Raw genomic sequence first — 17,422 nt, forward strand, 5'->3', positions numbered from 1 at the left:
GTAGTATAGGGTAGATTGAAGTGTAAAGTGTAAGTGGAGTGTAATTTATTTGTAAAAAATAAAAAATAAAAAGAAGTAATCTTACAGACTTAAAAATGCGGAAATCTAGTAAATTTTTTTTTTAAGAGAAGAATGTTATGTATCAGTCATTATTCACTCTCATATTCTATATATAAAATTTTTTCAAAAGGTGTGGATGTGTTTTTCTAGAGCAAGGTATGAGATAGTGAATAATGAGTGATGAGAATAATTTTTCTTTTTAAAAAAAAATTACTAAATTTAAAATCTATATGAAAAAAATCTAAATTTTGTGATATTTTTTTATAAAATAAGCGTTTCAAATTGTACTAACTAAAGTGTGTTTAGATGTTGAAGTGAATTGAGTTGAGTTGAGTTGAGTTGAGATGATAAAATATTATTGGAATATTATTTTTTAATATTATTATTATTTTAAGATTTGAAAAAATTAAATTATTTATTATATTTTATATTAAAATTTAAAAAAATTATAATAATAAATTGAGATGAATTAAAAATAATTCAAAATCTAAAGAAAGCCTAGAACTCGTATTTAAGAGAGAGTGAGGAAACTGAGCAAAGTGGCAAAAGATTCTTTGCGGGGCTAAAGCAACAAGCTAAGATTTTTAGGAGTACAGCGGCCAGCCTAAAAGACATGACTGAGGAGGTGTCATGGTGATGCGCGCGCATGCATGCATGCTGATGCCTCTGTCCTTATCCTCCTAAACGAAAATACGGTGTGCTTCTGTACAATATGTTACATTTTTAACTTAAGCTTAGCAAATACGTCTTTTACACTTTATCTGACTCCACCCCATGTGGTGGTCAGTGGTTCTGCCCCCTCTCCCCTCTCCCCTCTCCCCAACCTATCTCTTTCCTCTCTGCTTTTTTTTATTTTATTTTTATCCAACTTCGGTTTCCGCGAAAGTAACTCTCTCCTCTTGTCTTTTACTCCATCCATCCCAAACATGCCCTTATCCTACGTCACTACGCCCACTTTACCATTCTTTGTCCTACGCACCCCATGCGCACTCTATCGCCAGCCCTCCATCTTACTTTTTTCTCAGACGCCATAACACGTGTCTCTCCACCTTCCGTCCACGTCACATCACCGTTTGTTCAATCCTCACTTGACTTTATCTTGTACCTTTTTCTTCCTCTCTCCTCTCTCTCTTTCTCTCTCCCTTCGTTTTCGTTTCTAGGGTTTCGATTTGCTTCTACTGCTGCTTGTTCTGGTAGTGAATTGCGGTGACCAACGGCGAAGCCATGGGGTCTATCCCCGATCCCGGAGAGTTGTCGGAGTTGAATCCGCCCAGCTTCGATGAGTTCCAGCGGCAAACCTCGCTCATGACGAGCTGCACACTCCTCTGGAAGGAACTCTCGGACCACTTCTCATCCTTGGAGCAGAACCTCCTGAAGAAATCCGAGGCCATCAGAAACAAAATCCTTAACCTAGACCATGAAACCAAGGCCTCCCTCAACGAGCTTGAGAAGCGCGAGGTCACCATCCAAGGCAGTGTCGAGATCGCCCTGGAGAAACTCGAGGCAAGCAAAGAGGCCGCGTTTTCGGTTCTCCAGAGAGCTTCCGATGACGACGAGAACGGAGAGGTCGATAACGACGACGGTTTCTTGCTGACTCTTAAGTCGTTTTGCTTGAAAATGGATGCTCTCGGATTCTGGAGGTTCATCACCGGGAAAAAGAAGGAACTAGACATGTTGAGAGCTCAGATGCCCCTGGCTTTGGCCGAGTGCATCGATCCGCCAAGGTTCGTTCTCGAATCGATATCGGAGGTGTTTCCTGTCGACAAAAGGGTCGAGAAAAGCGAGAGAGTGAACGATTTGGGCTGGGCCTGCGTTCTAGTGCTGGAGTCGTTGATACCGGTGGTTGTGGATCCGGTGATCGGAAAGTCGAGGCTGCTGGTGACGCCGAGCGTGAAGGAACGCGCCAAGGACATCGCTGAGGCGTGGAAGGCAAGCTTGGAGGAGCGCGGTGGTATAGAGAATGTGAAGACTCCGGACGTGCACACGTTCCTGCAGCATTTGGTGACCTTTGGGATTGTGAAGGAGGAAGACGTGGGTTTGTACAGGAAGCTTGTGGTGGGGTCTGCGTGGCGGAAGCAGATGCCGAAGCTCGCGGTCTCGCTTGGGCTCGGCGATAAAATGCCCGGTATGCTATGTTTCTTAATTTTGTTGTTTTATTTATCGCGGGTATTTCGATGGTCTGGGTTAGGAAACCATAAGCCAGCTTTTCCAGAGGTCATGTTCTCAGCTTTTGTAAGGCTAAATTTCTTCTGTTTTGAAATGCTTAAATTTCCAGTTTTCCATACGTTCTTCATCATATTCAGTACTGGGGATAATCGAGGCGCTGCATAAGCATGTACCTTTAGAGCAAGGATTGTTGGGGTTTTTTTTTTGAAGTTTTTTTTTTGGGGGGGGGGGGGGGGGGTTGAGGGAGGGGAGGGGATGTAATTCATGGGCCGTCGGTTAGTTCTGCTTATGGATTCCGACTACCGAGATCTCGTGTATCGATACAAGTTTCGACGTTTCGGAGAAAGCAGCGGTACTTTTATGTGATTGATAACTTTGAATATCCGTTATAGTTAATGTGATGGATTGGATAGGAACATGTCCAAGGGATGAATTCTTGCAGTTTCAAATCCAAAATCACTTCAGAAGCACATGTCTAGATGGTCTTTTACAAATTTTAGGATGCAAAGGGTTTATGTTATGGACAACTTGGCATGCCGATGGTTGACGGGGAGTGTATTTCAGTAATATGAAAGTTTTTTCAGCATTCTTCGCATCCTCATGTTAAAAGCATATCATATTATTGATGGTGTTGTTCATCCCATTCTTATTTTTTTGCTGTTTTCCTTCATATCGTGGCTGATTATTATCCATATAAGCATATGCTGTGTATATGTTTTATATCATAGAGCATGAATAGGATATTACCTTTTAACACCCTAGCAAAAATAATTATTTTATTTTCATTCAAATTTCAAACACTTCCAAGTATTTGTCCCATATGGATTTTCAAATTTATCTTTTGTACTCCTGCTATTTGTCTCGAGTTCAATGCTTTGGCTCATTCTGTTGATTTGATGAGTAGTTATTGATTATGAATAATATTAACTTGTGGAATTGAATAAGAGCCTAAATAGATTAGAAAAAGATAATTAACAAATACTTCTACGTATAACTTGTTGATAAAAGCTAGGTTATTTTCTGTATCTGTTTGTAGAACCTACTTGATGTATGATTCGTTGATTGTTGTTATGATATAGATATATTTAAGCATGATATCATAATCTCATGACTTTTAATCGTGTTTGTGATGAGTATCTGGTTTAGTTGAGCTTTTAATACTTTGAGGTGGTCTTGTGTGTAGATATGATTGAAGAATTAATCAGCAGGGGACAGCAGCTTGATGCAGTGCATTTTACCTACGAAGTTGGCCTTGTGGACAAGTTCCCTCCTGTTCCTCTTTTGAAAGCCTTTTTGAAGGATGCAAAGAAAGCTGCAGCTTCCATCTTGGAGGATCCCAGTAGCCCTGGCCGAGCTTCGGTAGTTATTTCATTATTTCAGCTTTGAATCTTTTTTGCTAACAAATCTTATGAGTTGTACATTTATCTTTCATCTTTTTTTTTCTTTTTTCTTTTTTTTTTGGGGGGGGGGGGGGGGGGGTATGGGCTGTACTTATTTGCAAAACCAGATTATCTTTCTTTGTTTAGTTTCAGATGTCTGGTCTCTATTACTTTGGTTTTGCTCATGTCATTGTATACAGATTCATGATCTTTGACCCTATCTTATTCTCTGAAGCAATTTCTCCTACCAAATAAGCTTGGCACTCGAAAGCCCACTGCTCATGGATGAAATACAATCTTGACTCTATGCATGCAAGTCTGGCCGAGATTTGGAGGAATATAACTCAATTAGTTTCAGGACTTTAGGGCCGTCCATGTTGGGTGGAGCACTGTTTCCACTATATCAAATATGCATTAGATTAATTGGTATTGCTGTTTTTACTTTTGCAGCAACTAGCTGGACGTAAAGAGCAGTCAGCTCTCAGGGCTGTTATCAAGTGCATTGAAGAATATAAGCTGGAGGCTGAGTTCCCTCCAGAAAACCTCAAGAAACGCCTTGAACAGCTAGAGAAGGTGAAGACAGAGAAGAGAAAGCCAGCTGCAGTCCCTGCGAACAAAAGAACACGGGCCAACAATGGTGGTCCTATGCCTCCTGCCAAGGCTGGCCGTTTGACAAATGCTTATGTATCTTCCTTCCCTGCAGCTCCTACATTTGTCAGGTCTCCCTCTCACGGTCAGTACCCTGCTGGCGTCCCTCAATACCATTCCCCACCCCCCATGTATGGCAGCAGAAGTCCGCCAGCAAATCCCTATGCTTACTCTCCGGAAGCAGCCCCTCCTCCCCTTGCTGGATCATACCCTGTAGCTCCGATGAACTATCCTGCATATGCGGGCTATGGGAATGGCATTCCACCAGCTTATCAGCAGGCTTACTACCGATAGACATGACTACCCTTTGAAGATGGTAACCACTGATATGATGACACCCAAAAATCTCATTTGCTTTCTCAATGGTTTGTCTGTAATCACTAACCGTTTAATGGTAGCGATGTATGTGTGTTAATGGTGACATTTGTCCTGCTTCTTGCTCTGTCACGGTGAGAAGTTGTATTTCTAATGTTGATCAGACGGTAGATCTAGGTGACTGTGGAAATTAATTAGGACGGCCTTAAACAGCATCAAGGACTTGACAGCAATGCCGTATGATTAATTGTAGAAACTTTGTTTATTGTGTTGACCTTCCCTCCCTCTTTTACATGCGGCTTCACATCGAAACAAATGCCATCTGTGTCTAATTGGTTGAGGATCAAATTCTTTTTCCTTTCCCGCCCTGAAATAGATGGTATTTGATTCAATATGAGCCTCTTTTCTGCCTTCTTCTGGTGGAGACTAATGGGTGCACGTAACATGGTGTCCTAATCGGCTCGATCTCAAAGGGTGCTGGTGTTTCACAAATCTGTTTCCTTAATTGTTGATGCCTTTCCATTTTGAAGTTGTTACGGAACATGGCGTTAGATGGAAACAAGTGTTGCCAGCTATTTTGAGTTTAGGACTGGCCTTAGAAAAATAAAAGTGTCATTTTATGTTCTGTTTATATTCCCTTTAGGAGCTGTACCAAAGCTTTAATTAGGCCCCCCACCCAGCTAAGATGGATTGTGTGCTGTTGTCTATGAAGATTATGAATAGGTGGGTGGTATCTTTATAATTTGATGTGGGTATAACCATACACATAGGCTATTGGACCTAGTGTCCGTAGCAGTGGTGTCCTATACTCCTCCTTGGGAGGATGGAGGGGACTTTCCAGCTTTGTTTTACAGAGTGCTTTCTCTTTTAAGAGAGAGATATTAAGAAGTTAAGATAATGTCTGTCATATTGTGTGCGTGGATGTCCCAGAGCAGATGCGTTAGTTGACTTATGGTTTGGATTTTTCTGTATTAATAAGTCACAGTTGTAACTTCAATTTATTTAATGAAATGAAGGCTGTTTCCATTAATAAAAAAAGTACTGCTTCTTGTAACTTGTTCTATCGGGTCAATATTTGGGTAGGCGCGTGTAGAGCTTGGATGACGAATTTTTTAAACTTTGTAGATTTTCATTGATTCAATTGTTATTTTTATGACAAAATGCAAATTCTGTCGGATTAAGATGCAATTTAATGAGATCCAATAAGTTGAGGAAAAACATAAATATTCTCAACCTAAAAGAATATAATAGTTTTTAAGATTTTATGTCGAGGGTTAAAAGGATAATTTTATATTTTCATCATTGCCATCAAGATTATCGTAAATGATAAGTGTTTATCCTCTCCGTTTACATGGATGGCTCATATGTGTTCTTTTCAATTGAGTTATATTTTTTGAGTTCTGCTGGAGCGGCCAAAAAAGTGGCCTGAATTAGGCTAACGAATAGTCTATTTTACTTTTTTATTTTTCTTATCTTTTTTTTATGTATTTTTTTAATTATCAAAAATATTTTTAAAAAAATAAAAAAATTCATAATATTATTTAAAAATACTTTCTTAATTACTAAGTAAAAAAAAAAAAAAAAAAAAAAGTCATTAGGGACATTTTTTTGGATCCCGAATTCGGGAGCCATAGCATTCCTCATATTTTTTTTAGATAATTATTAGGTCATTTTAGATTATAAATGAAGCAATATTATACCAAAAAAAATTGGGGGAAACCTGACAAAAGCGATGGATATTTAAGCGGCCGTATTCATTTATTTCGCGCGCGTGTGATAGGGAGAGAGAAGCGTCGGTGATGGGTGTCGCTCCAATCGAAGGCCATTGGAGCGTAAACGAACAAGAATTTTTTTTACAAAGATTTGACAAGCTCTCTACATTGAAGTTTTCTGATTCACGAAACTAAGCGTCGGGACGGCCCGGGTGGTAAGAGCAATAGTCGCCCACCAGGTGGTTGATGCTTTGCTCCTTTGAACTCCCGCTCTTTTTCGTAAATTTGGTTCGCATTATACCTATACTCATGACAATGAGTTTCTTGAGAAGAAGTTTCGCCTTCGCATCCGTGGTGAATTCGCATGTTCTTTCAAGACGGTATCGATTCTGCACCAACGCCTCCACAACAATTCTTGATAAGGAGAATGAAGCAACCAGACATTCAGTACCAGCATCTGATTATTCCGATAGCCTTCATCTCTCTCCATTGTTCTCCGATGTTAAAGGTCAGTCCTGTAGTTATGATATCGAGCTTGTGGACCATGATGCCTGGCGAGTTTCGTCCGGATTAGCTCAAGCATGGCGAGGCACGGATGGAGCTTCCACGGGAACGAGCCCTCTCATGGAGGAACTGGTTGATGAGGTAGTTGATTATAGTTCCCCACCCATTGAAGCTGATTCGGATTTTGATGACATTGATAACATGAGAATTCGGGGCAATCTGTTCTATAAACTTGACCGGGACTCCAAGGAATTTGAAGAGTACAGTTTTGACTTCCATCGGAGGAAATCTTCAAAGAAAAAGAATGATCAAAATGAAAGAAAAAAAGTTGAGAAGAAGGATAACAAGAGCCCTAGTTCGTCCTCTAGAGGTGAAATTCATCCGAAGGTTTTCAATAACAAATGTTCTACGTCTCCGCTTGACGAAGTGGATAGCTTCTATGATGGGAAGAAGAAGCTGAGGACGCCTACTTTCAACCAACTTACGGGTCCTTACCACGAACCCTTTTGCCTGGACATTTACATATCCAAGGCTTCTGTTCGTGCCTGTGTGATTCACCGAGTGACTAGTAAGGTGGTGGTTGTGGCACATTCCATTTCCAAGGATATGAAGTTTGAGCTGGCTTCAACGAGGAATGCCACTGCTTGTGCTGCTGTGGGTTCAGTTCTGGCTCAGAGAGCATTGGCTGATGACATTCATGATGTGGTTTACATCCCAAGGAAGGGGGATAGATTGGAGGGAAAGCTTCAGATTGTGCTTCAGTCTATCATTGATACTGGCGTTAATGTGAAGGTGAAGCTTAAGCAAAGAAGATTAAAAAAAGCTGCTCCCTTATCTACACCTTAGAAACCCGGATATTCAGTTTGTTCTTTTCAGCAACTTCAGTAGTTCTTATTGAGTCTCTTGATTTGATATGAATAAATCTCTGTTTTCATTAGTGTAAACTTTATGATTTTGCAACTACACAATGTTCAAATCCCGTAATTTACTGAGACTTGTTTTAGCTTATCAGATTGAGCAGCAGCACTCTCATTAGACTGAAAAACAAACCGGATTATCGTGAATACGATCAATTTGCTCAAGTTCAGCTTGTGTATAAAACGTGCCTCAAAATTAGGATTGGACTTTACTTGTTTCTAAGTGAGATCAAATTGTGATTCTTATTTCCTTCTAAAGTCTTGCACTCATTCAAAAACTTATCCAGTTGCTTTTTTGGTTATTTATAAACAACGATAGATAATAATTGACACAGTGACCACAATCCTTCTTAGGATTTGTTTCATTATATTTTATAAACTACATTGTCTGGTGGTATTGAGCACTTAACATTATACCCTTTTGGATGAATCTATCATTGTCCAGCTCTTATGGAGTGATCTCAAACGCAAATAATCAAATTTAAGAGTGAAAATGGTTACTTGTACATTTTATAATCTTTGGATGAAACTTTTTTCTACTAACTTGAACAATTTTTTATTTTCAACTCTTAAGATGAACAAAGCTGTATGGGTTTGTTATACAGCTTTGTTTGGAGTGACAAAAGAAGCATCCATGACATAACCTAGCTCAAGCTCATTGGACTTTGTTTTATGAAACCTAGCTCCAGCTGAGGTTTCGATACTCGACTTAACTGGGTTTAGAGGCAGAGTCTCATATGATATTCCTTGGATGACCCAGTCAATCTTAACAATGACATACTAGAAACAGGATATAAACCAAGTTGAGTACACAAATATCAACTAAAAGTGCCAAAGGAAAATCATCATTAGTGAGAATCAAACCCCAACTCCATTCAACAATATTCCGAAACCAACATGGTAGATATACGTATGCATATTCAAGTAACAAAATTGGGAATTTAGTCATTAGCTGTTGCCAATTGCAAGGACAGCAGCTCATCCTCAGGAATGGTCCTGATGTGACAATCCGACTGTGGGTACGCCACACATAAAAGCGCATAGCCGCGCTCCACCACATCATCACTGAGCATACCTTCACTCTGATCTACCGAGCCGCTCAATAACCGTGCCGGGCAAGTCATGCATACACCGAGCTTGCAGTCATGTGGCACGGACATGCCCGAGTCAATTGCCTTGGCTAGAATGGTCTCGTCGGGATCCACCTCCAGTTCGGTGGCCTGACCCTCGTGCTCGATGACCACTTTGTACGACCTGACAATAGCCGATAAGAACCGGCACGAACCGGGGCGTGTCCTTGGGTTGAGCTGGAATGCAGTAGAGAGTTTGGTAGGGTGGTTTTGTCTGAGCAGAGTAAAGGTGGGAGGGGGAATGAAGTGAAGAGTTGCCATGTTTTTGCAAGTCCCAGGGGGAACTGAGTGCGTGCTTTTTTGTGGGTACTGAGGACGTGTGTGGTGCTTACAAGTTACAAGGATAAGGTTTGGTTGTCTTCGATGGGTATATGTTGTCCAAATTACTATACGTTCTCGTAATAACACGAAGAAATATAAATTTTCACTTTTACTCGCATACGATTAAAATAACTCTTTGCAATTATCATCACTGTGGTTAATCCTTTGAAATATAATCCTTAAATTATCATTTTTTTGAGTTTATAACCCCTTAAATTAGTTCGGAGGTATTTCTTGCAATTGAACTCTATTTTTTTTTTTGAGTTTTGCCGCACAATCTCCACCACACTCCACATTTCACATTTTTTTAAATTTTTTTATTTTTTAATATTTTTTTAATATTTTCTTTTGAGTTTATTTTTTTAAAAATTATTTTAAATTTTCTATTTATTAATCATATAATAAATATTTAATAAAAGAAAAAAATAATAAAAATTAAAAAAAAATATGGAGTGTGGAGTGTTAGGAGGTTGTGAAGATTATTTGAAAGGAAAATACTCTAGCCATAAAGGAATTATATAAAAGCAATCCTACAAATTGATGTGACTTGATGTGATTTGTCATATTATAAAGTTATTTTTATTGTAAAATAGATTATGAACCCATGTCAGTTTGTGAGATTACTTTTGTGTAATTCATTTGTAGATGTAGTAGTACTCTATCCAAAATTGTACCATTGATATTTTCACAGCCCTAAATTATTAAAGAATTTTCATAAAAACAAAAAACGGTAACACATAATCACATAGATGTCAAGAATTTAAACCAACTTAGTAATTGGCATTATTCTATCCTCAAATTAGTATATAGAGCACATCATACATATCACTTAAATAGTAAGATTTGATTTGTAAAATTTAAAATTTATCTTTCAAATCAAATTATATAATGTAAGCATTTTATTAGGTTTGTTCTACACATTAATTTAGAATAAATTTTTTTAAAAATAAATATAATAATCCGTGTAAATAGAATATTTTTTTTGTCTCTTGACTATGAAAAGTCACTTTAATTGTTGTAGTGACTCAAGGTGTGTTTGGTTACCAAACTTACCTCAACTCACCTCAACTCATCTCAACTCATCATTACAATTTTTTCAAATCTCAATACAAAATATAATAAACAATTCAACTTTTTTAAATTTCAAAATAATAATAATATTAAAAAATAATATTCTAATAATATTTTATCATCACAACTCAACTCAACTCACTTCAACATCCACACACACCCTGGTGAGCAATACTATAGATACTTGCACATGAATTACTCGTACTATTTTTGCGTATTGTTACCAGGTTAGTTTCCATTTTGCTTATTTCTCCCTTGTCTTTTTTTTGGTAAGTATATTATGTTTATAGAGCCCGGCTATATATTAACCGCACCCTTCGCACATCTTATGTAGTTTTTTTTTTTTAGTTGTACTCAGCACATTAGATGTGCTGCGGCCACATTCAACAGTAGATTGATATAAATAATTTTTCATGTTGATATCCCATTTGCCCTGGAAACGGGTCAGGTTCAATCCGCTCAGTAGGCAGTTGCAGCCAAAACTTGTTCTTTTGGGCTTTCTCATTTCCAGCCTCACAGTTGCACATCGAATCGACCCCTCCGGAAAAACCTATGCCCAACATAGGATACAGAAAATTTGCAAAATTTGCTTGATTTTGACGTCACACATAGCACATCGAAACACACATAAAATTTGCATGCTTGACTAGTTAAAATCGTTAACGTAGTCTCCAGCTCCCGTGTCCCTTTGTCAAGGTGATTCATCTGTCTCTGTTCCTTCAGTTTTTGTAAGCTGTTCATATTAGAGTTCCTGTATTCCGTGACCCTTTGTCAAGGTGATTCATCTTTCTCTATTCCTTCAGTTTTTTTAAGCTGTTCATATTAGAGTTCCTGTATGTTAATCTGGCTTCAAAACTCTCGTCGATCACGCTTATCTCGTCTTCTTAAGTACTAATTTTGTTTTGTTCTCGAAATAATGAAGTATGGTCAAATTCCATTTTTTTTTCTGGTTTATCCAGTATTCATTAATCGAATATAAACGTTAGTTGATTTATAGGAAGGATTAAAGAACAAGGGATATTATTTTGCATTTCTCAGTAATTTATAAAGGTCTAAAGGTTGATGCTTTCTGGATTCTTTGATCCACTGTTTGGATGGCTATCCAGAAAGCTGTGGAAAAGTGAGACAGACGGACTTTGAAATCGCGTTTTGGTATTTGTTGATTGGCTGAAAGAAATAGTAAGACAAATAAGCTAAAAGAGTTTGAATTGGGTTTTGCCAAGTGGAGGTCGTTTTTTCCTTTCTTGGGTCCCCAATCAATAAAATATTGAAGGTTATGGAAAGTCGACAATTTTCCTACTGTCTCTGCACCCAAATGTTTCTGATTCAATATTACTGATTGTGAAGCACAAAGAAGTAAAGGCTCCATATTTTGTGACATTTATTTTCCTTACCGTATATTTTCACTCCGCTTTCTCGTTGCAGCAAACTGAAAGCATGGCAGTTGAAAAGTCCGGCATTGCCAATGATGTTACTGAAGTAAGTTTTTTTTTTAATAAGTAATCATCCGTAGGAGAACTTACTTCAGATGTTACTGAGTAAGTTGCTCCTACGGATGTTTACATGTGAAGGTCCAGGATTATCTCATTCTTTTATGTTAGAACGATTTGCTAACTATGATATGTACCTTTCTTACTTCATATACAGTTGATTGGCCAGACGCCACTGGTTTATCTCAATAATGTTGTGGATGGTTGCGTTGCTCGTATTGCTGCTAAGCTCGAAATGATGGAGCCCTGCTCTAGTGTGAAAGACAGGTATGGTTCATGTAATATTTTGTTGATTCTTCATTCTTTGATTTTCCTTCTTACACCAGTCATAGTTGTGACATCCCTGAATGTTTGTTTTGAACAACACTTATAGAAGGGGAAAAAAATGAAAGAATGTTTATTTGAGCTTTTGGTTTGCAACTAATTTGTCTGGCCGCTGACTAATGTGTTCTAATGTGCAGGATTGGTTATAGTATGATTGCTGATGCGGAGGAGAAGGGCCTTATCACACCTGGGCAGGTTAATTGATTTTTTTATGAAGAAGCCTTTAGGTTAGGATTTGTGCATGATGAAATAGGCATGACACTCTTCGGAAATACTCTCGAGTCTGGATATATATGTCATATGTAAGACTAACAATAGTATGCTTGTGTTTTATCCCAAAAAAAAAAAAAAAAAACATGCTTGTGATTTGTATTGCTAGTTTGATAAAAGAAAAATATGAATTATGTAAGTGTTGTATTTTGGTGGAATCTTGAGTGCATAATGACCTTTTACAGATTTTCCTAATTATCTTTCTATAACCTGCAATTTCTCTGCTAGTATGATTGTGACATGCAATGCTAGACCGATAAAATATCAGTTACTTTTATTTGGTTGGATTTTTTATCTGACAAATCTCCCTTTATTTCCATCATGATATATTAATTCTTGCTGAAGAGTGTCCTCGTCGAACCAACTAGCGGTAATACTGGCATAGGGTTAGCCTTTATGGCAGCAGCTAAGGGTTACAAGCTTATCATTACAATGCCTGCTTCAATGAGCCTTGAAAGAAGAATCATTCTTCGAGCTTTTGGAGCTGACTTGGTTCTAACAGATCCTGCAAAAGGCATGAAAGGGGCTGTTCAGAAAGCAGAAGAGATACTGGCAAAGACACCCAATGCCTACATACTTCAGCAATTTGAAAACCCTGCCAACCCAAAGGTACAGTTCATCAATCAAGTACCATCATGTTCGCAGTCAATCATTAAATGATTGATCACAACTCGTGATAGGAATAGATATTGGGTGTGTTTGAAAGACTATGAACCGAGCAAGGACAAAGCAGAGAGCCAGCAGAACAAACAAAGATGGATATGGTGTTTGCAAAAGTTAAAACGATGTTTATTTTGTGGTTTAGGTACATTATGAAACCACTGGACCAGAGATATGGAAAGGCTCTGGAGGGAAAATTGATGCATTTGTTTCTGGGATAGGTACAGGTGGTACCATTACAGGTGCTGGGAAATTTCTTAAGGAGCAGAACCCTACCATAAAGGTTAGCTTTAGCTTTTAGTGTGGAAAACATTCTTCTGTAGCTATTGCTCCTTTCTTACGAGTAGTTTCTCATTGCCTTTCTTTTGTACTAGTTGTATGGCGTGGAACCTGTTGAAAGTCCTGTTCTATCTGGAGGGAAGCCTGGTGAGTTATATGAAATTAATTACTGTTCTGTGCTGAATTGTATCTATTACATTTATGCTACCTGCAACCTTCTCATTCCTGTTTTATAGCAATCAGGGAAAATCCTAAGGAGCATACACTAAAGAGTGTAACATATGTTCATTTTTGTCGTGACATCAATTCGTCATAAAAGTCGACAGAAAGGAAAAGAAAGTGTGTTAAATTTTGAAACCTAAATGTTCTTCAAAAGATGTCTATTAAGTATTAAGTTCTTCTAAAGATCCACGTCTTTTGATATGTAATCAGCAAGTGAGTTGTTTCTTTTTTCACTTTTTCAAATATAGCTACCTCCCTGTCCGAAAAGAAAACGTAGCTACCCACCATAGACCAATGGTATGATCAGGGTGTTTCAAAGGGAGCAAGGGAATCTAGGTTTCAGTTTTATACTCATTCCATCCTTTGAAACAAAATTACTGCTTTTTCAGTAAGCGAACAAAGATAGTTTTATTAAAAAAAAAAAAAAATCTATCTTTTTCTTTTTTTTTTTTTTAATTTCTCCCACTACCAATTAAGTTATTTTAAAATAATAAACATTTCATATATGCACAATATTTCAAGTTGATAAGCTTGGGAATCCCATGCCTTGAAATATTGTAGTTGTTACAGGTATAATATGTACTCATTCCTGAAAACAAGGAAGATGGCTTGCTGAGTCTCTTTTCTAGCTTTTGTAGCTTATTTTGGCTTCTAATTTTATTTAATATGAACTTAAATGCTGCTTTCCTCTTTTAAAAAAAAAGAAAAAAATGCTGCTTTCCTGAAACAGAAGATAGGATTATCTTGACTAACTTAAAGATATTATGCATGCTGGTCAAGGTCCTCACAAGATTCAAGGGATAGGTGCTGGTTTCATTCCTGGGGTTTTGGAGGTCAACATCGTTGATGAAGTTGTTCAAGTAAGGCTCACACTTCTTTGATTAGTTAAGATCTTCCATAGCCTAGAAAAAGAATTAATACTATTTGTAGGATATCAAATTATATCAGCATTAGGGACTTCTATGCAGCCTGTGTCTTGGGTGTCTCTCTTTCTGATTATGTGAAAAGCATAATTATCTGATAAAAATATTTGGAAGTTATGGGTAATGAGTAATATTATGAAAAATATCATTGCTTCTTAACATGTTCCAAAATTGATTCACACTGTCAACTTGGTCATCTTTGTCCATGTCGTCATTCTGACAATACTGATGGGGTTTGTCTGTTTTTTATGTTGCATAAAAGAAAGATAAGAAAAAAAGAGAATAAAATAAACAGTCGTCCATAACTATGTTAAGCTTCCTACGGCAGATCTTCTTTGTCCTACAAGTTAATGTTCCTGGGTTGAGTGAGGTTAATCCATGCTCTGCATTTGCCCCTGCTAGAGACTACAAACATTAGTGGAATTCTATTTTGAGAATGCCTTTCAGTTGAGCCTAACATGGACATGTTTTAGAATGCAACAGAGTTGTTATTCTTAAATTGATTCACACCATCAACTTGGTCATCTTCCTCCATTTCATTATTCTGATGATACCGATGGGATTTGTCTGTTTTTTATGCTGCATAAAAGCAAGTTAAGAAAAAAAAAAAAGAGAATAAAGAAAAAAGTTGTTCATAACTATGTTAACTATGTTAAACTTCCTACACCAGTTCTTCTGTTGTCTTTGTCCTACAAGTTACTGTTCCTGGGTTGAGTGAGGTTAATCCATGTTCTGCATTTGCCCCTGCTAGAGACGACAAACATTAGTGGAATTCTATTTTGAGAATGCCTTTCAGCTGAGCCTAACATGGACATGTTTCAGAATGCAACAGAGTTGTTATTCTTAAATTGATTCACACCGTCAACTTGGTCATCTTCCTCCATTTCATTATTCTGATGATCTGTTTTTTATGCTGCATAAAGGAAAGATTATAAAAAAAAAAAAAAAAAGAGAGAGAATAAAGAAAAAAGTCGTTCATAAATATGTTAAGCTTCCTGCAACAGTTCTTCTGTTGTCTTTGTCCCACAAGTTAGTGTTCGGGGGCTGGGTCAGGTTAATCCATGTTCTGCATTTGCCCCTGCTAGAGACTACAAACATTGGTGGATTTCTGTTTTGAGAATGCCTTTCAGTTGAGCCTAACGAGGACATCATTGAGAATGCAACAGACTTGTCATAAGATAAAAAAATAAATGGAGAAATGCTTAGATGTGGTTGAAATTGGAATAAGAGTAAAACTTCCCTTAGATTAAAACTGTATATGAGTTTTAATCTTTTATCCAGTGTTTCATGAAACTATAATGTAGTTTTGAATCTAATTTCTATTAAAAAAAATGGAAAGTAAAACACAAGATTAATGACTGGATGTGGGGTGGGTTGGTCATTCATATGATTTTGAATACTATTTTGCTGAAGCAGAATGCTTAAATTTCACATGTGCTCATTTCCTATTTGTTTTTAATCTGTAAGATTATCAGTCAGTTCTAATGACTCTTATCTCTTTCCCAGTTATTAAATCTGGTTGTTGTGTTACATATGTTATGCTTTTCCCCTGATTTGTAATTGTAACTTTATCGATTACTTTTGACAGCCAAAAGCTGTTTCCATCTGTTCATTTGTTACATTTGACGTATGTGCAATGTTGCCAGATTTCAAGTGAAGAAGCAATTGAAACTGCAAAGCTTCTTGCTCTGAAAGAAGGTCTATTTGTAAGTTCTCAATCTTCTAAAACGTTCAGTAATGAGCTTAATGCTATCTTGGGCAATGATATTGAATCCTTTTCTTTTCCATATACAAATCACTTTCCTTGCTCTTCTTTTATTTTGTTTATTTATTTTGGGTTTTTTATTGGCCTTTTGCTTGTGGGATCGACTGTCCCAGGTGGGAATATCATCTGGTGCTGCCGCTGCCGCTGCAATTAAGATTGCTAAGAGACCAGAGAATGCTGGAAAGCTCATTGTTGTAAGTTTGATCATTCATGTCCAATTTCTAGCAGGATTAGCCTATGAGAAATTTCTGGTTGCATTTAGGTTTGATTGGCTAACGAATGACGTTCCCATTCAACATATTAATTGCCTATACAGCTGCTTATAAAAAAAAATGGTTGCTTTCGGTTTTGACAAGACACCTACGTATAAAACAAAGTTTTGACAAGACACCTGTTGCAATATTTGGACGTCTAGTCAGGTGAATTTCCCTGTATAATTTGACTAGAGAACAGTAATAGTACCGGGGAGCACATTCACTTTTTGACTCGAGAGTCATGATGAAAGATGGGATTTTGGCCATCTTTGAAAGGTCTCCTACTCGTTTTAAAATTCCTGTTAGGCTGATGGTGTAACCCTGTTTATCTCCTCTTCATGCTCACCCATGAATTAATGACATTCAATCAAATCAAGACTAGCAGTAGCCACTAATCATCACGGTCTTGAATTTTCTACTTTTTAAAAATAATTTGTAATCTAAAGAGCCTTTTTTAAAGTGATTAGTTGGAATAACAGATGGCAGTAACTTGCACGATTCATCGACTAGACTGGTTCAGGCTTAAGTTTGAATATAGCCAAATGATCTTCATGCAAAGTTTGTAGGTCAATCTATCTAATGACAGTACTCTCTCCAACTTCAGTTTGCAATTCTGGAACTATCCGTATAATTTTTTTTTTTTCCATTTTATATTACTTATGCAGGTGATTTTTCCAAGCTTTGGGGAGAGATACCTGTCGTCTGTGCTGTTTGAGTCAGTGAGACGGGAGGCTGAAAGCATGACTTTTGAGCCTTGATCTTGGCTCCCCAGTTCCTGGCTTATTGCAACCTTCCGACTGCAGAACTTTTAAAAGTTGATCTACAAGATAGATTATGGCTTAAGACAACACAGTTGTGGCATCTGGGTTGTATCTTGGTTCCCTTATGGTTTCCTCAATAAAGATTGTTTTGAATTGTAATAATTCACTTAATTATGATTATAACCAATATCAAACATTGGACCAAAGTTCTTTAGCCTAGGCGTCAGTAATTCATATCCACTACCCTTTAT

At 37.5% G+C, this 17,422-nt stretch overlaps 4 protein-coding genes across 4 annotated transcripts; 3 read left to right on the forward strand and 1 right to left on the reverse strand.

The window, feature by feature from the left end:
• The first annotated feature begins 804 nt into the window (after positions 1 to 804).
• On the forward strand, positions 805 to 4,833 carry LOC121255728 (FRIGIDA-like protein 4a). The gene is made up of 3 exons (XM_041156219.1): positions 805 to 2,185; positions 3,410 to 3,585; positions 4,056 to 4,833. Exons 1-3 carry the CDS (start codon positions 1,285 to 1,287, stop codon positions 4,545 to 4,547), a joined length of 1,569 nt encoding a protein of 522 aa, XP_041012153.1. The 5' UTR covers positions 805 to 1,284; the 3' UTR covers positions 4,548 to 4,833.
• A 1,406-nt stretch (positions 4,834 to 6,239) lies between these two features.
• Positions 6,240 to 7,792, forward strand: LOC121255737. The gene has a single exon (XM_041156230.1). The coding sequence runs from the start codon at positions 6,527 to 6,529 to the stop codon at positions 7,628 to 7,630; it is 1,104 nt and encodes a 367-aa protein (XP_041012164.1). The 5' UTR covers positions 6,240 to 6,526; the 3' UTR covers positions 7,631 to 7,792.
• Positions 7,793 to 8,519: 727 nt separating this feature from the next.
• LOC121255747 (ferredoxin C 1, chloroplastic) lies at positions 8,520 to 9,192 on the reverse strand. Its single transcript, XM_041156242.1, has one exon. The coding sequence runs from the start codon at positions 9,090 to 9,092 to the stop codon at positions 8,643 to 8,645; it is 450 nt and encodes a 149-aa protein (XP_041012176.1). The 5' UTR covers positions 9,093 to 9,192; the 3' UTR covers positions 8,520 to 8,642.
• A 2,315-nt stretch (positions 9,193 to 11,507) lies between these two features.
• LOC121255756 (cysteine synthase-like) lies at positions 11,508 to 17,322 on the forward strand. The gene is made up of 10 exons (XM_041156253.1): positions 11,508 to 11,702; positions 11,871 to 11,980; positions 12,175 to 12,232; positions 12,653 to 12,916; positions 13,113 to 13,250; positions 13,342 to 13,393; positions 14,249 to 14,328; positions 16,038 to 16,097; positions 16,270 to 16,350; positions 17,076 to 17,322. Exons 1-10 carry the CDS (start codon positions 11,661 to 11,663, stop codon positions 17,166 to 17,168), a joined length of 978 nt encoding a protein of 325 aa, XP_041012187.1. The 5' UTR covers positions 11,508 to 11,660; the 3' UTR covers positions 17,169 to 17,322.
• Positions 17,323 to 17,422: the final 100 nt, after the last annotated feature.

This window comes from Juglans microcarpa x Juglans regia, chromosome 1D (genome assembly GCF_004785595.1).
Source record: "Juglans microcarpa x Juglans regia isolate MS1-56 chromosome 1D, Jm3101_v1.0, whole genome shotgun sequence".
Taxonomy (NCBI): Eukaryota; Viridiplantae; Streptophyta; class Magnoliopsida; order Fagales; family Juglandaceae; genus Juglans; species Juglans microcarpa x Juglans regia.